General features: G+C 43.3%; 3 protein-coding genes across 3 annotated transcripts; 2 read left to right on the plus strand and 1 right to left on the minus strand.

Moving 5' to 3' along the window:
• The first annotated feature begins 306 nt into the window (after positions 1 to 306).
• LOC308116429 (putative polypeptide N-acetylgalactosaminyltransferase 8) lies at positions 307 to 10,855 on the plus strand. Its single transcript, XM_080474613.1, has 11 exons — positions 307 to 516; positions 3,975 to 4,284; positions 4,379 to 4,545; positions 7,122 to 7,308; positions 8,257 to 8,454; positions 8,569 to 8,683; positions 9,298 to 9,483; positions 9,589 to 9,726; positions 9,811 to 9,903; positions 10,003 to 10,173; positions 10,255 to 10,855. Exons 1-11 carry the CDS (start codon positions 345 to 347, stop codon positions 10,372 to 10,374), a joined length of 1,857 nt encoding a protein of 618 aa, XP_080330739.1. The 5' UTR covers positions 307 to 344; the 3' UTR covers positions 10,375 to 10,855.
• A 54-nt stretch (positions 10,856 to 10,909) lies between these two features.
• ribc2 (RIB43A domain with coiled-coils 2) lies at positions 10,910 to 13,081 on the plus strand. The gene is made up of 7 exons (XM_080474729.1): positions 10,910 to 11,225; positions 11,641 to 11,722; positions 11,853 to 12,158; positions 12,244 to 12,362; positions 12,430 to 12,621; positions 12,703 to 12,869; positions 12,962 to 13,081. The coding sequence occupies exons 1-7, from the start codon at positions 11,109 to 11,111 to the stop codon at positions 13,029 to 13,031; spliced, it is 1,053 nt and encodes a 350-aa protein (XP_080330855.1). The 5' UTR covers positions 10,910 to 11,108; the 3' UTR covers positions 13,032 to 13,081.
• A 32-nt stretch (positions 13,082 to 13,113) lies between these two features.
• Positions 13,114 to 18,192, minus strand: ada2a (adenosine deaminase 2a). The gene is made up of 10 exons (XM_080474728.1): positions 17,884 to 18,192; positions 17,280 to 17,587; positions 16,232 to 16,451; positions 15,403 to 15,616; positions 15,184 to 15,311; positions 14,993 to 15,083; positions 14,354 to 14,462; positions 13,994 to 14,151; positions 13,718 to 13,920; positions 13,114 to 13,625 (listed from the first exon to the last, which is right to left on the minus strand). Exons 2-10 carry the CDS (start codon positions 17,584 to 17,586, stop codon positions 13,535 to 13,537), a joined length of 1,521 nt encoding a protein of 506 aa, XP_080330854.1. The 5' UTR covers position 17,587; positions 17,884 to 18,192; the 3' UTR covers positions 13,114 to 13,534.
• Between the last annotated feature and the right edge of the window lie 750 nt (positions 18,193 to 18,942).

Consider the following 18,942-nt stretch of genomic DNA (forward strand, 5'->3'; position numbering starts at 1 on the left):
AAACACAGCGTATACTTTTCATCGCGTATACTCTCCACCACAACAAAGACAAACTTTAAATAATCAATAAAAAATGAATAAACCATTATGAACCCTCTGGCATGAACGTCTCGTTCGAAACACTGATTCTAATAATGGAGAAATACATTAAAAACACACGTCGGTATATCGGCCTCACCTGGACGTGTGCGTGCAGGCAGCGTGGTGACGTCATCTCGCAGGTTTGTGATCCAGATGTGGATAAAGTGGTGCCCGACATCACCACGTGACTGGGGCGTTTAAAGACGCGCTCCTGAGCGCGCGAGCGGAGGTTCTCGCCACACTGGGTCTGAGCGCGCGCCAGCATGAGAGCGGCGTGTCTGAAGAGGCCGCTGGCCACGCTGTGGGCCGTCGGGTTCCTGCTGTACATGGGCTTTTTCATCAAGGGTCGACAGGAGTACAAAGTGAATAATGAAGTGGACTCGTCACGAAGCGGCAGAAGCATCTCGGATCTGGAGGACAGCATCAAAAAACTCTGTGAGTTTTATTTAGTCATAGTCCTCTTTACTCTATCTATATCTCTATATACTTTTTTTATCCTCAGGGTGTGATGATTCAATTAAATAAGGGAGTAAATTAATCGATTCTATCTATTTCTCTATGATTTTGTGTATTTTTCTCCATCTGTATCAAAAGCAATTCATCTTTAATAATTCCGCACGGCCTGACTTTACGTTTATATGTGGAGTTAATTACCCATAGAGGTACTCCCAGTTATGCATGGTTGCTAAAATAGTAAACAATCAATCGATCTTTATTACAGACTTTTGGGTCAATTTAAAAAACAAAAAAAACAACAACAGTAAGCGCAATAAAAAAATGTTTCACTATATGTAAATAGTTTGGATTTCTGCTCGAGCCGTCCCCAAGCACTGGGAGCGTATTTGGAGTTCGGTGTCTTCCTCAAAGGCACGTGGACAGGGGGGGATGGGGAATTGAACCCTAAAGTGGCCTCTCAATATTGAAGTACGTTTTTATTTTAACACCTACGATAGCTCCTACCTTTTCTTGCTCTGGGTGGCAAATTCCTATTGTCAGCATTGCTATTAAAGATTAAACACGATGTACCTTCATGGTTACATCGTTTTCTAAAACTCTCTTCGGCCCAGGGTTGCCCTCCAGCAACAGACCACATTCCTGGTCCTGACCCTGTCGATTTATATTTTTTTATTTTGCCTTTTATTTCTTTTTAAAACGTGGCAGGATATGTTACTGCCCATGAAAATCAGGGTTTGAATTGGAAGTTTGGACAATTCAGGAAGCAAAGCTGTGATGCATTGCTTCCTGAATTGTCCAAACTTCCAATTCAGGAAGCAAAGCTGTGACGCATTGAGGACAATAAAGGTAAGATTGCCACAAATTTTCCGCATTGTTGAATAGAAAATAAACTGGGCGTGCACAAACATGGAAAGAAACTAGTGCTGTCAATTGTTCAATTGCACCATTTTCTGTAATTAATTGCAAATAATAGGTTGTTTTTCTACTGAAGACTGAAGCTTGTGATGGCTATTCAGGGAAAACCATGCAAGTAATGTTGACTCAACACACCGGGACTACACTCACTGGCCACTTTATTAGGTACACCTGTCCAACTGCTCGTTAATGCAAATTTCTAATCAGCCAATCACATGGCAGCAACTCAATGCATTTAGGCATGTAGACATGGTCAAGAGGATCTGCTGCAGTTCAAAGCGAGCATCAGAATGGGGAGGAAAGGTGATTTAAGTGACTTTGAACGTGGCATGGTTGTTGGTGATCATTGTAAGAGCGCTTTGAGATGTTTGTTGATGTGATTTAGCGCTTTACAAATAAAATTGAATTGAATTGGTGCCAGACGGGCTGGTCTGACTAGTTCAGAAACTGCTGATCTACTGGGATTTTCACGCACAACCATCTCTAGGGTTCACAGAGAATGCTCCTGAAAAAGAGAAAATATCCAGTGAGCGGCAGTTCTGTGGGTGCAAATGCCTTGTTGAGGTCAGAGGAGAGTGGCCAGACTGGTTTGAGCTGATGGAACGGCAACAGTAACTCCAATAACCACTCGTTACAACCGAGGTTTGCAGAAGAGCATCTCTGAACGCACAACACGTCCAACCTTGAGGCGGAGGGGCTCCAGCAGCAGAAGACCACACCGGGTGCCACTCCTGTCAGCTAAGAACAGGAAACTGAGGCTGCAATTCGCACACGCTCACCAAAATTGGACAATAGAAGACTGGAAAAACGTTGGCTGGTCTGAATCTGGATTTCTGCTGCGACATTCGGATGGTCGGGTCAGAATTTGGCGTCGACAACATGAAAGCATGGATCCATCCTGCCTTGTATCAATGGTCCAGGCTGCTGGTGATGGTGTGGGGGAGATTTTCCTGGCACACTTTGGTTCCCTTAGTACCAACTGAGCATCGTGTCAGCGCCACAGCCTACCTGGGTATTGTTGCTGACCAGATCTCAATCCAATAGAACCTTTGGAATGTGGTGGAACAGGAAATTGGCAGCATGGATGTGCAGCCGACAAATCTGCAGCAACTGTGCGATGCTATCATGTCAATATGGACCAAACTCTCAGGAATGTTTCCAGTACCTTGTTGAATCTATGCCACGAAGCATTAAGGCAGTTCTGAAGGCAAAAGGGGGTCCAGCCCGGTACCAGCAAGGTGTACGTAATACAGTGGCCGGTGAGTGTATATTTCAATTCAAAGACTATTTTTATAACGTCCTTTTAGCTTGAGAGTTCCTCCAGCTTTAGCAGTTTGGTGGTCGTTAAATTCAGCTTTTCAAAATAAAACTAATGACTTTCACTTTCTCAATCAGCCGTCCGGTAACTTTGTACAGTGAAACTTTCTGCATTCTCTCAACGTTATTTATAGAGCCCTTTGGCCAATGGTGTTTTAAAGGGCTGTACAGACAGGAGCAGATAAACTAAATATATATAAATTAAATAACACAGAATTAAAACAATATAAAACAATAAAAATAACTAAAAACATTAATATTATTCGACTTGGTACTGGGCTGCTCTGTAGTCACGGTGATGCAATCAGAGCTCCGGTAAGGGACTTAAAAAAAAACAAAAAAAAAAACGAAGTAAACAAAACTACGTTAATTGCGAAAAATTTTATTTAACAAGTTAAATGTGTCAAATCAATTAATTAAATTAACGCATTATTTTTGACTGCACTAACGGAAACATGTGGTGGTTTAAATGTGTTTTTGATTTCTGTTTGCGCGCTAAAATTGTGACCGTGAGGACGGCGTACTTCATTATGACAGTAAGGATGGGGGGGAAAGTGGAGAGTAGATCCAGTTAGGTCAGAGGTCAAAATAATATAGGTATGCCTGTATGAGAAAGCGCTTGGCTATAACATTAATTCATACAGAGAATCATATGATCCATTCAAATATCTTGTGTCCTTATATTTTTTTCCAGCCAGAAAGACGGATGGAGGACAGCCACCAACTCCAATGAATACCCAGAATGGCAGGGAAGCCAACCTGGATTTAAAAATAAAATCTAATGTATTGATAATTTTCTTTAATAAAGATTTTTTTAATGCATCTATTTCTTGTGTGCCATCATTTCAATATTTTTGACCTAAAATAAAATCATGTGGTAGATTAGGCAACATCTAGTTTCTCACTGCAACTATTTACAAAATCCGAAGCACATTCAGTGGAGCAAAATCATGATTTTAGCGTTGTCATACATCCTATTAAGTAATGCTACACCCCCTTGTATGTAGGCTTCCCCCCCACATTTATAATGTTTTCAGGGTTTATTTGGCTGAAGGAAATGGCTCCAAATATCACGGCAAACCTGAGCATTGCTATAGTGTGACTGTGTGAAACGAGGTGCTTCATTCCTAGAAGTATGTTTTGTCGTGTTCTTATGTCTGACGTGTCTCTTTGTGTCATTCTTTATTTTCTCGCATTCTGTAAAGACAAAGTGGTGGAAACCTTCGAGAAAAAGCAGGATCGGATGCAGGAGATTCTGGAGGAGGACCGAGACCAACGGAGAAATGCTGCTGGTGTCCAAAAGCCAGAAGATAAGAAAGAGCAAATCGTCCCGAAGGACAAGCTGAAAGTCGCTAAGCTGTTCCCCAAATCTCCTCTGTTCAAAACGTGGGGATCGAACCTGTCCGAGGCCGACCAAAGAGAGGCGCAGGGTTTGTTTTTAAAGTATGGGTACAACGTTTTTCTCAGCGATCGCCTTCCTCTCGATCGGCCTCTCCCGGACACCAGAGACGAGAGGTGCACTTTTAATTCACTCCTCAAGCGCTTCGCTCAAGAATAAAGGCTGTCCTCGCACTTGATCACGATCAACGATTTTCTTTTTCCTGCCCAGATGTTTGAGCAAGAGTTACCCGAAGGAGCTTCCCAGTCTGGCAGTCATACTGATATACCTGGACGAAGCCTTGTCGGTGCTGAAAAGAGCCCTGCGCAGCATCATCAACCGCACGCCGCGAAACCTGCTGAAGGAGATTGTAATGGTGGATGACAGCAGCTCCAATGGTATGTTGCTTCAGCGAGGATTACGATGTGCGCACGCACGCACGCACGCACACACACAGACGTGCATTCACCACAAATCTTTTCTTTATTTGGATTGGGAGGTCGGAGATGTTGCAGATGGTACAAATTTCACAATTCATGTGGTCAACGGTGGCGGCTGGTGATAAATTTCTTAGGAGGGGCACCTTATTATTTGATTTCAGCCACGTTAATTTAAGTAAGTGTGTTTATAAACCACATTACAACAATCAACTTTTACATTGAGAAAGGCCCCCAGTGATAAAACCTTATAGTTCTTTTGAACAGCTTATGAATAGAGAGCCCCTAGTGGTGAAACATTATAATTCTTTTAAACAGCTGGCGAATAGAGAGCACTTATTAAGACTCTTTTATTAACATACTTGTAAACAAATACAAGCAGAAGCTTCATTAGTCCCATTTAGAAAATGAATGTGTTTTATGACTGGTTTACTTGAAAGGACCGTCTTGAGTTCAGGAAAAATAAAAGGTACATCAGGTGTATTTTCAAATGCATCAATCCAGCTTTCAAAGCATTTTAAAATACTTTGAAAGAAACCTCAAAGAAGTGCAAAATAAAGTGCTTGTTTTCATTAACAAATATGAGCATTTCTAAACGTTGACAAACCTGGACACATTTTGTAAATTCTCATTTCTGTTTATGTGCATTTAAAAATAACATTTAGCATTTCTTTTTTAATTTTGTGTTTGTTAAATATTTGATTCAGTTTCTTTCCAAAGCAAATGCAGTTTCCCACATTTTAAAAACACATACTGTTGCCCTTTTTAAAGAAATGCAAGTATTGTTGTTGTTTTTTATCTTGATTGCTGAGATATTCAACTTGTGGTTAGTTCTTTGTTTTTACTTTAAAGTTATCAACAAAATGATGGCGGATTTTAACCTAACATGTGTAAGTTAGGTGGGTATCAGGAGCTACCCAATCTTATTTCACTTTTATTCTATTGTTGATTTCTCTGTCATAATAATCCACCATGTAGTTTTAGGCCAGCGGGGCTCACACTTTTTCAGCAAGCGAGTTACTTATAAAATGACCAAGTCAAAAAGATCAACCTACTTCACAAATGCAGAACTTGTATTTATTTATAAACATAAAAACATAAAATAAACAGGAAAAATGTTTGTTTTCACACTCTCACTTTTGATAAACAAAATTAGTTCTTAGTATTATGTATAGTTTGCATGGCCTCCCACCCAGGATATACGGTGCCCTTGCTGTTGAAAGGAAGAAAACATGCATTTACCTGTAAAACCAAACCACTGAATTTGCTCTATAAAGTTTTCGGAATTTGTTCAATTTGTTCAAAAAACAAAAACAAGAAGTGTTTTTTTGTTTTGTTGTTGACGTGACTTCCTACCCGACGAGTGCGAAGGTCTTCCCATTAGCGTCCGACAACACTTCGGATTCGTCTTGTTTATTTAGTTGCCCGTGAGAAAAGTGACAGCTGTCCGGACAAACTGGTATTTTAGTTCCTTCTGCTTTCTCTTTCTCAACTCGCCTTTCACCGGAAAGTCGTTGTCGCATTTTCTACGAACGGCCCGACAATGCCGCTCCACATTTCCCTTCTTCGGTATTGCGATGGTCGACTGGCAGACGAGGCAGACGCTCTTCCAAAATGTCATCGTGGAAAAAAAAAAAAAAGTCCTCCACCCATTCCATGTGAAAGTGATAAGTTTTGGTCTTCTTACTTGGTCCAGCTTCACCACTCATTTTTAAACCCTTTCTTAAGTTTAAGAGAATATACCGAGTGCCAAAAATTGGCGGGAACTCGCCGGTATTTGCACAGTGACCCAAGTGTCAGATGTCGTCTGACTGGCTGCGCTGTATGTCAATCAAGTGACGGGATGGATGATAGGCTGACGTCTATTTTTTTTTTTTTTTTAATGCCATGAGATCTACCTACACTACCTTTTGCGATCGACTGGTAGATCGCGATCGACGTAATGAGCGCCCCGGTTTTACACGTAATTAGATTTTTACATTAACCAAATCAGTAATTTATTTCACAGAGAGCTGGTGGAGTTTATTTTCGTACAGCTTTTAAACCATATGATGCTTGTGTTTGTGCATTACCTTACAGCTGCTGTTGGAAAATGACACAAACACCATTGGTGTGTGTGTGTGTGTGTGTGTGTGTGTGTGTGTGTGTGTGTGTGTGTGTGTGTGTGTGTGTGTGTGTGTGTGTGTGTGTGTGTGTGTGTGTGTGTGTGTGTGTGTGTGTGTGTGTGTGTGTGTGTGTGTGTGTGTGTGTGTGTGTGTGTGTGTGTGTGTGTGTGTGTGTGTGTGTGTGTGTGTGTGTGTGTGTGTGTGTGTGTGTGTGTGTGTGTGTGTGTGTGTGTGTGTGTGTGTGTGTGTGTGTGTGTGTGTGTGTGTGTGTGTGTGTGTGTGTGTGTGTGTGTGTGTGTGTGTGTGTGTGTGTGTGTGTGTGTGTGTGTGTGTGTGTGTGTGTGTGTGTGTGTGTGTGTGTGTGTGTGTGTGTGTGTGTGTGTGTGTGTGTGTGTGTGTGTGTGTGTGTGTGTGTGTGTGTGTGTTTTTCAGAGGACCTGAAGGAGAACCTGGACACATTCGTGAAGACACTCGAGCAAGAAAACCCGAGTGTCCATTTTGTGAGGGTGCGGCACACCATGCAGCACGGTCTCGCTCACGCCCGAGCGTCTGGATGGCGAGCCGCTACCGCCGACGTGGTGGCCATCCTGGATGCACACATCGAAGTCCACGAGTTGTGGTAGGATTGAGACGAAAAACCTGGAATTATTATTGCAAGCTTTTTCAAAGTGCACTACGTCTCAACTATACATAGACAGATGGATGGGTTATTCTAATGTATGTTAATTTCAAAATATGATTTTCACAATTTCCAGGTTTACTGCTGGCTTTTTATTCTTTTTTTTATTATTTGCTTCATCATTTCTTTTCATATTAGAAACACGCACACACATTGTGAAATGACCCCGCCTGAGGGCAACGCAACAGTGGGACCAGTTCCTTTTGAGAAAATAAGCACCTTGTGTAATGATGGTGGATTAGAAGACAATCTTCAAATATCCAGATGGATTTATGAGGCCGTGTTTCTCAAGCTAACTTGGCAATTATTAAGAACCAGGTTGATCCTGTTGCAATTGTGTTTACTTGGTTTGTGTGAAAAAGAAACTGTTCCAGCGGTGCTCAGTCACTAAAAACGCAACTTTTTTATTTTTTAAAACGTCTCCCAAGGTGGTACTTTTTGAAAATACTCCATCTCCGTGGAAACAGGGAAATCACAACATTTCTGAAACACTGAGTCACCCGTAATGGCAATCTAACTCGGCCGTCTGTCCATGCAAATGTCTGTGCACTCGCTATTAATGTTTGGTGCAGAGAGCATGCGCTTTAATATGTGTGGTTTCATTACAAAAACAAACAAACAGCGCCCACTAGTAGCCGTGCATGCTAACAACTTAAATGTCAGTGTTTCTGAGGTTTCCCTGTCAACGGACATCGTTTTCTAAACTTTGCCGTGAAAATCAAAATGCAAAATCGATGCTTTTTCACTCCGCTTGATGCCTCCTTATGTGGAAACTCTCGTTATCTCAGTTTTGTTGCAAGGTCTTGATTTTATGAGGCAAGTTTGACCTTAGTTGATTTATAAACGAAGTCGATCTGAACTAAACTGTGTCTCTCCGCTCGCACACAGGGCCGAACCACTGCTGACACAAATCAAAGCGGACCGGACGGTGGTGGTGTCTCCCGTGTTTGACAGAGTCAACTTTGACGATCTCAAGGTCATTCATTACCTTTCTGCAGCTCACGCCTTCGACTGGGCCCTGTGGTGCATGTATGAGAGTTTTACGCCAGAGTATTATCTGAAGAAAGATGCTTCATTACCCGGAAAGTAAGTTCAATTGAAATCAAGAAGGACTGCTGGGATTTCACGATGGCTTGTGAGCATACAGCACAGAGGGACGGTTAATGTGTCCGTGGTCATGGTTATTGTCCTTCTCTTCAGGAGTCCATCCGTCATGGGGATTCTAGTTGCCAACAGGGAGTTTCTAGGAGAAATTGGTGTCCTGGACGAAGGGATGAAGGTGTACGGTGGAGAAAACGTTGAGCTGGGAATTCGTGTGAGTGAAGTTTCATTTTCAAACTTTCGAATCGTGAGAGCTCACCAACACATTGATAGAATTAAAGGGGTCCTATTATGCGAAATTCACTATCTAATGGTTTTAGATCCCAGAAGTGAAGAGAATCTGTCCTCTTTGTCCCTGGCTTGTTTCGATTTTTATAAAGTGTGTTGCTCCAACGAGCCAATCAGAACTCAAACCCTTTATAGTGTCATCAGGGTTTTAGCCAATTCCAATTGAGGTAGGCTCTCCCTTTGACTCCTCCCACAATTAGGCAGCTCTGCACTGGCACATGGCACCACTTCCTCCTCTTCCCAAGATGGGCATGTGTGGGTGAAGCCAGTCCAGCTCACACAGACACAGCAGATTGTGAATGTAGCTCCTATGATCACAGATTCAAATGGCTGAAAATCAAGGAAAAGCTAGATTTGGAGCGATGAACTTTGAATACGTTTTTGGACCAACGAGACCCAAGTGAAAGTGTTTAAAAGCTGTATAATGTCACCCTTTAATACGTTTCTGAATGAGTCCACCACAAGAATACAGTTTTTGGGTCAAGTCGACTCTAATCTTTCTGCTAATGTTGGTTCAAAATAAACTTTCTGCTCATGTAGGTGTGGACATGTGGCGGCAGTATTGAAATAGTCCCCTGCTCCAAGATCGCCCACATTGAGAGGAACCACAAGCCGTACATGCCGGACCTGAGCCATGCCATGAAGAGAAACGCCCTGAGGGTCGCCGAAGTCTGGATGGATGAATACAAGCACAACATCAATTTGGCTTGGAACATACCTTTTGAGGTAAAGAAGTCAGGAGGTGCAGCTCTTTGAGGAACACTACCTGTGCTCAGGCATTCAACCATTACATTTTGTCAACCTACGTTTACCTTTCGTCTGCCTCTGCAGAATCATGGAATTGATATTGGAGATGTTTCAGAAAGGAAGAGACTTCGAAAAAAACTCAAATGTAAACCTTTCAAATGGTACCTCGAGAACATCTATCCTAAACTGGATCCCTGGGACAACATACTGGCCTTTGGAGGAGTGGGTTTTCCTTGATATTGTTTAAGCAGATTTGACAGAAAGAGGAACGTGCCCATGTTTAACTCCATGTTTGTCCCTTCATAGATGAAGAATCTTGATTCTGGCATGTGTATAGACCAAGGTCCAGTGCCAGGAGACAGACCGATTGCCTACGGCTGCCACTTCTATGGACCTCAGGTAAGTGAAGCGCCTCCAAGAAACAAGTGTCATCTGCTGGCTTATCTGCACAATTTAATTCAACCCCCCCCACCCCCCCACCCCCATCCCGCCCACAAGATGACCTATTACAGGGGAAATGGTGAGTTGTACATCGGTGGCATCAAGTCCCACAAATACAATGACAATCGCTGCTTAGCCGATGCCGGCCAAAGTGAATCCAAGCCCGGCCTGTACAACTGCAAAGAGGCCCAACTGAAAGGAATGGGAATACACTGGAACTTCACTCAGGTATCGCATGACAAAGTACTATTTAAGATGCTCTCATAAACGTTTAGAAATGTTCTTATGCCCTTTGTTTTTCTTTTGTAGGGAAAAGAAGTTAGGAACAACAAAACAATGAGATGCCTGGAAATCAAACAGGGGACACTTTTAATCAATGAATGCTCTGGCCAAAAATGGGAAATCCAACATATAATCAAACCATTTTAAATATATATACGTGTGTGTGTGTGTGTTTGAGGCCCATGGGTTTGATTGTGTAAAATATTGAAAGGATTGATGGATCCACTTAGACATGCATACTATTGAATAAAATCGAGGCACCGCCTCATAATTGAATACGCCTCCAGTAACTATTTGCAAGAGAAAGATAGCTTTGCATGGCTTACTTTCTCCTTCTGCAGAGGAATAGAAATAAGATGTCTTTATTTGCTTCAATGTATTATGGCTAACTTGTGATCCATGCAAAAAAAAAAAAAACTTTTGTTGACCAATATGATCTGTTTTTCTAAGGTAAAATAGAGGGACTATTCGGATGTACCTTAACAGTTACATCCTTGTGATTGTTAACCTGTATTAGTTTATTAACGCACATTTGACCCCCCCCCCCCCCCCCCCCCCTTGTATTTCTGTTTATTTTTTCCATGTTCTCTTTGTGATGGATGATGTTCTTGTTCAATAAAGAAAAGGGAAAAAGACTTACGTCCTCTATACAGATCACGTGACTTCCGGTGTTGAAAGAGAAATGGCGGCGCTCTTTGTCCGTAAAAAGGCATTCTTGTAGAGGCTTGAAAACCAACCAATCGGAGTCCTCGAAACAGTTTCCCCGGAAAAGGCCGACATTTTCCGAAAGCTTCCGAAACACTGGTTTCCTAGCAACCGTTCTATTTGATAGTGGCTTGCCTCGTCCGCCTGAAACCCTGGCTCTCTACCTGCGAGTCAAAATGTTTAATGTGGAGTTATTGTCGGACCGCCTCGCGAGAGCTAAACTGGAGAGCAGACGAAACCGAGAGGCTGAAAGACGAGCGAGGATTTTCGACGACAAACTCAGGACGACTGGGGTAAGTTTTCAAATCGGCCCGTTCTGGATAGGTTAATAAATAAATTCAGGATGACTGTTTTCAATCTCCTGAATTTCTTTCCTGGATAAAACGACCTGAATATACTAATTAAAGAGATTCACCCTGCGTGTCCACGTTACACCGGTATTGTTTAAGCTGGTAGTTAGGTCATATTAAATGTGATAAATCATGTCACTTTTGAATTTAGACCCAAGCTGATTTTCTTTTTAATTTCGAAATATTTAATCGAATAAGCACAGTTAAATTCTAATATGTGATGCAAAAAAGGATGACACAATTATTTTTTACTATTTTGCAAAGGTATTGTAATAAATAGTATGTACTAGTATCTAACAAAGTTAATATGTATTGATCTTAATACTTCAGAAGAAAGGAATTTATTTTTGTTGAACAGGTTGACAAGGAGGCCCTCGATGCACAAGTAGAAGAGAAAAAGAAACGGGAGGAGGAAGCAAAGGAGGAGGAAAAGACTTATGGTGAGTGGCTTAAATGTTTCACCTGACTGAGAAACATTCATAATAAAAGTGGCAACTCCATGTTGTAGTTTGCTCGGATGTACAGTGTTAGAAGAATGTGGGGCCTGTTTGTTTCTTTTTTCCCCTCCAGATGCTGAAGTGCTCCACAACGTGAGAGCAGCACGCGTTCTCCACCACCGCCAGGAGAGAGAGAAGCGTGCAGTCGAGAAGGAAATCGCCGCCTTCAGGCAGCAGCAGCAGCGGGAGTATGACCTGAACGACCCTGACCTCTGGAAGACGACGGGCCACGACGACGCCCAGATGATTCTGCCCGGCCTGGTGGGCGAGGACCCCGAGAGCAAGAGCAGACGGCAGAGGCAGCAGCAGCAGCTCAGAGAGTGGCTCGTCCAGCAGCAGACGGAGCGGGACGCACAAAGGCACCGGCAGGTGCTGGAAGGTAGACGGTGCCCGTCGCCGGCCCGCTCCTCGGTTCGCCCGGAGGAACGCAAGCTCACACGTTTCGTGTTTCCACTGCACTTCAGATCGGCTCTGCGACGAGAGCGAAGAAAAAATCAAGAGTGAAACACTGCGACTCCAACGTCTGGAGATGGAGAGGAGAAAAGCGGCTGCTGTCGCCACGAAAGACTTCAATCTGGCCCAGGTACGTCTCGCCGAGGGTAAATATCAAAATGCTGTTGCGATTGTTCACTCCCTGGCTCTGCGAGAAGATCGAGGAAAAGCGGCGCCACGAATGTGGAAGTGACCACCAGGACGGCCACGTGCGAGGACAGCAGGATGGAGACGCTACCGCAGCGCGTGTCGGGCCGCCCGGCCTCCGTCGCCCCGTTGACAGGAGACCGACGCCCGAGAGTCCCCAGCTGGTCACTCAGTTCCAGAAATATCAAATGGAAGAACGAAGGGTAACATGACTCCCCTGAGAGACGTGCCAATCATTGGGGGTGCCGCCGACCCGCTCACGACTGTCTGCGTGTTGTAACCAGAGGGCCGAATGGGAGAGGAGGCAGGAGGACGACCGCCACGATCGCGCCGTCCTGGTCGCCGCTCGCACGGCTCTGCTCGCCGAGCGGCAGCGGGCGCAGCAGAACAAGCAGCTGAGGAGAGATCTGGACGGCGCCAACGCCCAACTGGCCCAAACACACAAACAGCAGTTAGTAATACTTCCACAAGACACTTTTCTTTCTCTCTCTCTGATTCACCAGATTATATGAAATCTGTTGAACTATTTTTTTTTCTCTTTAGGGACCCTGTCATCGAAAAAGGAGCGATCGACGAGAGCTTCTTCTCCAAATTCAACACCTGCAGCAGATGATGGACGACGGGTCACACACACCATGGCACGAATAAAATGAAATGCATTGTAAAACGGCATTAGGGTTTTTTTTTTTTTTTTTATCAAAAAGTTTTTACAATAAAGTCATTGAGATACAGCTACACTTTTAGTAATAGCCTAGATCTTCCTCTTTAAATGACACACGTGCCGGCATGAAGGTTAACCAGGACTCGGTCAGTGATCTCTGAAAGTGGCATTCAAGTACAAATCTTATGGAATCACCAAACAAAAAAGCCCGTCCATCAAAAAACATTTAAAACAAACCCACAACTCAAATTTAAAAAAAACAAAAATTGTCTGGCAAACCAGAGGCACAGGACAGCAAAACGGAATCAAAGTACAAATCTTAGAGAATACCTCATTTAAAAAAAAAAAAGTCTAGTCAAGTCAGGCGACAAACGATCTTTACAGACAATGCTGTATTTCCTGCGAAGGTGTGTTTTCTGGTGTTTTCCACAAACAACAAACGTGTTGATTTCTATCTAACGGGCAATTTCAGAGACAAACTTATTCCACTTTGTATTCCACAGAGCAAGAGCCTTCTCCTGGTGCTGTGGGCTCAGAGAGCTGTACCTGCAAGACAAAAGCAAGTGTCAGAGGAACCTGTAAAAAAAGATAAATAATAATGGAGGGCAGACACAGGATTCCTAGCAGCTCAAGTTTACCTGATTGAGTTCATGGCCAGCTGTTTGAGGGAACCTAAATGGGATTTGATGCCTCCAAATCCCACAAATGCCTCATAGAAGTCATAGGAAAGGCCAACGGCACCAAATGCAGCGGGGTCATCGGAGCTGATGACCAGCGGGTGATTTTCCAACATCAGCACCGCTGCAGGATGGTTTCGCAGATCTTTCACTAACTTCATCACCTGAAACAAAGACGTTCAGACAATCGGTTGTAGGGAAACGCGTACCAGCGGTTTGTACACAGAGACGGCGTACCTGGTTGGAGACGGGGCACACTTCCACAGCCACCTTGCTCTTCCTGGACAGATCTTTGGCCACCGGGTGGCGGAGGAGAGCAAATCCGTGGCCTATGCGGGAAGTGTTGAAGAGAAGAGCATCCAGCAAGTTCTGATCCACGTCTGTTCCCTCAAGATCTGCAGAAAGCGGAGGCAAACCGAGAGTTTTTAAAAGTAAATGTGGGTGGAGTCTCAAATACCTTTTTTTTTTGTTTGTTTTGTTTTCTCAATTCAATCCTTAATAATTATGAATTCTTTAGTAAAGTTTTAAATCAATCTGAACCACAGACTACGATGGAAAAGAATGAGCTCGTGGAAACTCGTATCCCAAACGGCCGACCTGTCTCTCCAGCATGGAAGAAGAAAGGGAGGTTAATGCCTCTCTCTTGAGGCAGCGACAGGGCTTCTCTGAAATACCACAGCGGTCTGCCGTTCTCCTCACGGCCTACCTGTACATGAAGAGAGAAAACCAGTTTCTGGGCGCATGTATGAACACGCGTTGATATGATATATAGTGAGACGGATCACAATTCAACTTGTGTCATAGCTTTGAATCAGGATTTATTTTTTGGGGGGGGTTCAATAAAAAAAAATAAAAAATGAAAAGTCATTCAACCCTTCTTTAGGTGACTTGGTCATTTCTTAATTAGTCGTCTTCTACGGCGTCTGTTTCCCATCATGTCACTGCACCTCTGAATCGTCATCGAGGTCAACAGACATCACAAGTTTTATAAATTTATGGGGGGGAAAGTAAAGATAATTGTGTTCAAACGAAAGTGGAAAAAACTCCTGAAACTCCAAGTAGGAAAACGTTCTAATGAAAGCAATGAAACATTTGTACTTTGTTCCACTGCTTAGACATTAAGTTCATAACAACCCACTTAGTTTCCAGTGTTCGGTTATGAGGATTGCTGAAATCTTTCTTTTTTTTTTTTTGACACTTGACTATAATCATCCAATAAGCGCTGCTGTCTCTCACCATATCGAAACCAGCCATGATATGTGGGAAGTCTTTCTGCAGCTTCATAGCCTCCTCCACCACTTCAGTCATCACAGACATATTTACACCCCTGAAACATCCAGCACAAACGTGAGAACAGTGATTATATCAGTGTCTTCATCCCGTCACAATCAAGAAGTGCAACATATTGGTTTTTGTTTTTAATTTACCGGTGAACTGTCGAGATGAATCTCACTCCAAAGAAGTCTGGGTAGTTGGCGGTGAACTGCTCAGTGACGTCCTGGTAGGACTTCAGGGTAAAGGTTTTGTCATGGGTGCTGCCATCCAGTTCATAAAGCTGACAAACAAACAAGAAAAAAATAAAATTATATTTACTATATTCAGGTCATTTCAATGCACAGAGTAATAAAACCTGCTGGTAGCAGTACCTCTGGCAGTAGCGACCGCACTTCCAGATACATGACGTTGTCCGTGTAGAACTGGCCGAGTCCTCGGTAGAAGTAATCTCTGAACACGGGAGTGTATGTGACCAGACCCCAGAGGGCCTGGAAGGTCTGTTCAAACCTGTCCCAGACCACGTCCTGACTGGGATACACGACCTCCGGGTCTTGATCCGTGAACAGTGTCAGGTTGTTCATGATGCTGAGGAAAAAAATAAGAATATGACAAGCAGGGCGAGAGTCAAGCGTGCATCAGCAGCACTTAGTGTGGTTGTTGTTGTTGTTTTTTTTTCATCCATTTGTTGACGCTTCTCTATGAAAAGTGATGAACCCATGAACACTGACATAGAACTTCACACTTGTCGTGACAAATTTTCAAAATGAATTAAAAGTAACTTTTTTTTTTTTTCATGTCCATCAAAAACTTATTTAAACGAGAATACATACAATTTTATTAGACTACTTAAGACCATTTTAAAATTAAACTGCCAGCCTGACAAACAATAAGGCCCCAATATATAGAAATATATCTAATTACTGTTTGATGTTATTTATTGAAGGGATCGGTTCCTCCCTTTTCTCTTCTCTGATCCACTAATTTAAAGCCACTCAGATCTGGCAATAAAACACAGATAGACAATGTAGATTATTATCTATGTGTTTTTATACCAAAATGATGAATGAGTTTTAGGCACGAAGACAGGCGCCAGATATTTCCGGTTACAACAGATTACAGTTAGACGTTAGCCTGGAGATGTGCTCATATAAAATATATCGCGCGGCTTTGTTGTTCCCGACGGCGTTATTTCCCCGTCACCTGTTGTCGAGATCGGTGGCGTTCTTCGTCTTGGCCCGCAGGGCTTCCAGCAGGGCCCATGGAGAACAGCCGGGCCGAGGTTTGGGCCACTGTGAGGAGAATATGAATCGGATGGACCGATTGTCGGTGAAGCACATGTAGCAGTGAGGCCGATACGTCACATTCTTCACCACCCACTCCACATCCACCATGGAGAGGTCGTGGACATGGAGAGCTCCACCTGAAACAGAGGATCACAGAGTTATTCAAGGAATCGTGATGGAAATCTATTAGCTATTATTAAAAGGTATATTTCTGAATACAAGCCCAACTTCAAGAACGCTGGGAGGCTGTTGTAATAGTTGTAAATAACTGAATTTAAATATGAAAATTAGAATTTTTATTTCAGCTGGAGGTCACAGGCAGGAATCAGAAGCACAGGAATCCACGGGGGGAAAAGAAAAACTACCGAAAAGAAAGTCAACAGATCACCGACATCGCTGGTGTCAGATGCAGAAAAAAAAAAAAAAGAACAGAAATAAATATTTGTTATTATCACGAATCGTATCATTATCACAACACTCAACATTTACACACACTGCATGTTATATCTTGCAACCCTATGCATGACATGAATGAGAATTACTAATATACTGTGATCGCTCATCAATGTTTGACAGGAGCAGATTATTAAAAACCTGCAGGACAGCATCGCCTATTCTAACTTTAATAACTTGAGCAATTACCTTTCTGTAAAAACTGTAAACACGCAAGCTTCATAAAGCGGCAGTTGGGAGTCTGGTTTTGGGGTGTTTTATGTCTGCAGTCCGCATGTTCTTACAAGTTACTCTGGTTTGAGGTTAATTGGGGACTAAAATCGGCCCGTGGTGCAGTGGTTTGCGATCTCGACTCACAGTGAGAAGATCACGGGTTCAAATAACCAGCCGGGCTTCTCTGTGTGCAGTTTGCATGTTCTCGGTGACCCCGAACGGTTGCGTGTACTTCTGTAAATGTGTGTGACTGTCTGTCTCTCTGGCGCCAATGAAGCCAACACGCTTCATCCGCGTACCTTTAGGCATCTTCTGCAGCACGCTGAAGATGGGGCTGGCCCTGATCAGGTCGCGGGCCTTGAAGAAGTGCATGGCAGGAGGGAAATCTGCTCTCGCCGTTTCCTCCTGCTTCATTTTGAGGAGGAGCGCGTCCAGACGCTTCTCGGCATCCGTCAGCTCCATCTTCCCCCCGGCCTGCATGGAGTCCTCCAGCCGGATAAGGGCCTCTCTCAGCCGGGGGTCCGGGATGGAGAGACCCCCGGTCAGGCAGGACAGCAGCACCAGCAGGAGCACGGCCACGGGGGGGCGCTGTGGAGAGGCTGCCATTCTGTGTGACGAGATGAAAACATGAACTGGAATAAACCTCACACCGAGATGCCAATTTGTTTGGAGAAGCGAGAACACCGTTTCGGTATCAGTTTCTTCAATAATAAAGTGCAGCTTAACAATCCAGTTCACAGGAACAGGGGAGCAAAGAGCGACTTTTAGTTCCTCTGAAACTACTTCCACCATGTTCACGACGCACACGAAGTACAACATGGACAAATACACAGACAGTTAAATAGTAAGTTATAAGTGAAAGGAGTGTTCAGTTTTCAAGCAGACACACTTTTCTTAACTTACGTTGACAGCTGCTGTGTGTTGAACGTTAAAAACTGGATTTTAATGGCACAAAGCTCAGCTGGAGCCTCGACAGCTGACGGAGGGTTTTCTCAGTCACTTGGCGGACGCTCAGTTAAAAAAAACCGAACTTATCATCGTGCTTTCGGGAAAATAGCACAAGCTGCACCGTTTAAAGATAAAGGAATAACGCGTGCCGAAAGAACACAACAGTCTTCAGCGGAAACTGTCAAGTCAAATTTGTGTTTCTGCCCGACGCGCAGCCTCACAGGCAATCTGGTTCTGGGTGCAACTGAGTCCCGCCTTTGTCATTCTGATTGGCTGAAAAGGTGCAGCAAAACCCCGCCTTCTTCGCGCTGATTGGTTGAATCCCCTCAAAAAGAGGCATTTCATTGGTGAGTGTTGGGATGTAAACACTGGCCGGCAAGACAGGTGTGAGGGGAAAAGTACACATACACGTTTAAAAATGGTGTCCAGCATCAGGCTCACGGACCAAAATAGGTGTTTTCAGAGTGTAAAGTCCGGTTTTGTGCTGAGGAACGCCTGCACCGCGGGGTCCGTCATTTCAAACAGAAGCAACAGCTTTGGAACTGTAAATTCAACATACATTGATCTTAATGGAGACAAAGTGAAGCTTTAATGCCTTTTTGAGCGTTTTGAAATCAAGGTTCGTTTACATGGAAATGGCAGAAAATCTGAAAACAATATAGTTAGTTAACATCCCAGGCCACTAGTGCGGACTATATGTTTTTGTATTCAAACCACATGCAAGCAGAGAACAATATGTTAAAAATATTTCCTTTCCTTTTTTTTTTTTATTTCCGACATGCTCTAAATCAGATATCAATGTCAACAGTGCACAATAACCATGACCAACCAAAGAAACAGTGATAAAGTAAAGCAGAACAATACATTTAGGTTGCAGTTCCGACAAAGAGTGGGAAGAAGTATAACATATTAAATCCCACCTCTTCTCAATGTTTTTCTTTTTATTATTTGTTTTAGGCTTCCACCTATTTAAAGATCAATGAATTTAAACATGGTAAAACCATTATATTAAGA

The sequence above is a fragment of the Lipophrys pholis genome (genome assembly GCF_963383615.2).
Source record: "Lipophrys pholis genome assembly, chromosome: 11".
Classification (NCBI taxonomy): Eukaryota; Metazoa; Chordata; class Actinopteri; order Blenniiformes; family Blenniidae; genus Lipophrys; species Lipophrys pholis.

Excerpts from the sequence above, each read along its gene's own strand:
- LOC308116429 (XM_080474613.1), top strand. The coding sequence starts at position 345 with ATGAGAGCGGCGTGTCTGAAGAGGCCGCTGGCCACGCTGTGGGCCGTC. Across the intron at positions 4,546-7,121 it reads GGATGACAGCAGCTCCAATG|AGGACCTGAAGGAGAACCTG; the intron begins GTATGTTGCTTC and ends TGTGTTTTTCAG. Across the intron at positions 8,455-8,568 it reads GATGCTTCATTACCCGGAAA|GAGTCCATCCGTCATGGGGA; the intron begins GTAAGTTCAATT and ends CCTTCTCTTCAG.
- ribc2 (XM_080474729.1), top strand. The coding sequence starts at position 11,109 with ATGTTTAATGTGGAGTTATTGTCGGACCGCCTCGCGAGAGCTAAACTG. Across the intron at positions 12,159-12,243 it reads GCACCGGCAGGTGCTGGAAG|ATCGGCTCTGCGACGAGAGC; the intron begins GTAGACGGTGCC and ends ACTGCACTTCAG. Across the intron at positions 12,363-12,429 it reads AAGACTTCAATCTGGCCCAG|ATCGAGGAAAAGCGGCGCCA; the intron begins GTACGTCTCGCC and ends CTCTGCGAGAAG.
- ada2a (XM_080474728.1), bottom strand. The coding sequence starts at position 17,586 with ATGGCAGCCTCTCCACAGCGCCCCCCCGTGGCCGTGCTCCTGCTGGTG. Across the intron at positions 14,463-14,992 it reads TCATGGCTGGTTTCGATATG|GTAGGCCGTGAGGAGAACGG; the intron begins GTGAGAGACAGC and ends CTTCATGTACAG. Across the intron at positions 13,921-13,993 it reads TGTGCCCCGTCTCCAACCAG|GTGATGAAGTTAGTGAAAGA; the intron begins GTACGCCGTCTC and ends TCTTTGTTTCAG.